The sequence below is a fragment of the Macrobrachium rosenbergii genome, chromosome 26 (genome assembly GCF_040412425.1).
Source record: "Macrobrachium rosenbergii isolate ZJJX-2024 chromosome 26, ASM4041242v1, whole genome shotgun sequence".
Taxonomy (NCBI): domain Eukaryota; kingdom Metazoa; phylum Arthropoda; class Malacostraca; order Decapoda; family Palaemonidae; genus Macrobrachium; species Macrobrachium rosenbergii.
The window spans coordinates 17,258,508-17,261,007 of NC_089766.1; the positions used below are offsets into that span (position 1 = coordinate 17,258,508).

The window sequence follows — 2,500 nt, forward strand, 5'->3', positions numbered from 1 at the left end:
CTGGAGAGAGAGAGAGAGAGAGAGAGAGAGAGAGAGAGGATCAATTTTACCAAAAGGAGAGAGGTTTGAAAAAATAAAAAAAATTATTTATACTAGAGGGCGAGAGAAGAAATAAATTTTTATCAAATGAAAATTAGAGATTCAAAAGAAAATTACTTGCAGAAGAGAGAGAGAGAGAGAGAGAGAGAGAGAGAGAGAGAGAGAGAGAGAGAGAGAGAGAATAACCATACCCATTAATAGAACATATTAACAGAAACCACCCTTACCTTGTCATTTGCAGGTCGAGCCTCTTCGTCATCTTCATACTGGGAGGTTAGATTGGCAGCTTCATCTGGATCTGTCAGATTCTGAAAATAATATTAACATTAATATAAATGATTTCAGTATGTTTGAAAACTGTAAGTTCCTTCAATTTCCGACGATGATTGAAGTGGACATTTTATAACTTTATGAATCATGAGCTTGAATTTATTTTTTCTTTCATGAAGGATTAAAATTCAGCATTTTAATACTAAGTACATTTCATTAAGAATTCAGTTCTATTATACTTTGGCTCATCTAATACATCTATTATACTTCATGTCATAACGTTCTGTTAAAACTACCTAATTCGTTTCTCTTTGTTATATTTTCACCACATTGGTTTTTGACCAAAAAAAAAAAAAAAAAAAAAAGGAATTTCTTCAGAAAGAAACAATATACAATGGTCACTGGCCTTGAATACGTAAGCCTCTCGTATCTGCGTAAACACCGTTCAAGCATTTATAAACATAAATTATGCCCTTTGCCCTTTCTGAAAACACCTACAAACAAATATACAACCTTAATGATTGAGAGAACTACACAGTTCAGTGACTGCATTCCTTCTTGATTATCAAGATTCAGAACTCTCTTCACTACTCCTGTTTTCCCTGGACTCTTATAACGTACCATCCTTCATGACGAAGGCTTACTGCTATTGTCATGTAAGCCTACCCCTTTTTTTCCCTTCAGGTCCAGGCTAGAGAATGACACTGGGCTGTCGTTCCAGTCGCCTCTGCACCTACAAATAAAAGTGAAATAAAACTCACATAGGGCATTCCATACACCAAATTATGCTTCCTGGTGATTAGGGATTTATTCTTGGCGCAGGAGAGGAGGCTGTTGCTATGGAGATGGTACAGTCTAACCCAGTCGCCATTCATGACGTATTCTGGAGCTCCGCTGTAGAAACTGTTGGGCAGGTCTGGGTCGTCCTCAGGGAAGAGGATTCGGCTGTGGGTCAAGACACTAAATTAACGATGTGATTAGTCAACTCATTTAGGAGGAAACTACACACACACACACACACATATATATATACAGTATATATATATATATATATATATATATAAATATATATATATATATATATATATATATATATATATGATTAAGAAAAATACCTACTTTTGACAGTGGGTACTTTTGACTTATTCATATATATATATATATATATATATATATATATATATATATATATATATATATATATATTATATTTATATTTGGAATATCATTTGAATAAGCAGATATATGATACCAGTACTGATAGCAGAACACTGTGTGTTTAAAAAGAAAGGAAGAGGGTAAATAGCTATACGAGAAGCTTGAATATAAAAGGAAAATGCTGTATCTAGCATATAAGGACATCGAGAAAACTTATAACACAGAGGCATTTATGGAGGGTGTTTTCATCAATTACAAATTTTCATGAAGCTACAACGAGTTAGATTTTGTAGGTAGGATAATGACCGAATTGCATAAAAAAGGGTGGCTGAGATATGTGGTGTATTAGGTCTCCATGGCTGGTTACATATTTTCGTGGGTGGATGATGTTGAAGTCAAAGAAAGGATGGAAGCTATACGTGCAAAGCTGTGGGATGAGAAACGGGGTCATGAATTGGATGAGAAACTGGGTCATGAATTGGATGAGAAACTGGGTCATGAATTGGATGAGAAACTGGGTCATGAATTGGATGAGAAACTGGGTCATGAATTGAATGAGAAACTGGGTCATGAATTGGATGAGAAACTGGGTCATGAATTGGATGAGAAACTGGGTCATGAATTGAATGAGAAACTAGGTCATGAATTGAGTTTGGTACAGGTGATGTTTGCAGATAATATAATATTGATTGGAAACAGTAAAGACAAATTGCAGAGACTAGTGAAAGAGTTTCAGAAAGTTTGCTAGAGGGTAAAATGTGAGCAAAAGTAAGGTTCTGGGGGTAAATGGAAACCTGGTAGACAGAGCTATGAATGTTTGTATGGAAGGTCGAAGAATGGAAGCACTAGATTTATTCAAGTACCTGAGAATTGAGAATAGAGACTCCTATATCATATGATGATCTGATGGGAGTAGAGACGAGTCACAGAAAAAGTGACGCAAAGAAGGTAGCAGAATGTGTAAAAGACTGGGAGTAAACTTAGAGTATCTATGGACGCCAATACTGGAAGTGTAGAGAACTGTAGAAAAAAC

At 35.4% G+C, this 2,500-nt stretch overlaps 1 protein-coding gene across 2 annotated transcripts in view; it reads right to left on the minus strand.

Annotated features, from left to right (window-relative positions):
* The window catches only part of LOC136853089 (protein O-mannosyl-transferase 2-like), a 52,064-nt gene that overhangs the window by 21,992 nt on the left and 27,572 nt on the right, over positions 1 to 2,500 (minus strand). For both annotated transcript variants that reach the window (XM_067128404.1, XM_067128405.1), the window contains exons 12-13: positions 1,071 to 1,254; positions 267 to 347 (exon numbers count right to left, since the gene is read on the minus strand). In XM_067128404.1, the coding sequence (XP_066984505.1) occupies positions 267 to 347; positions 1,071 to 1,254 (265 nt within the window). The remainder of the gene's footprint in view (positions 1 to 266; positions 348 to 1,070; positions 1,255 to 2,500) is intronic.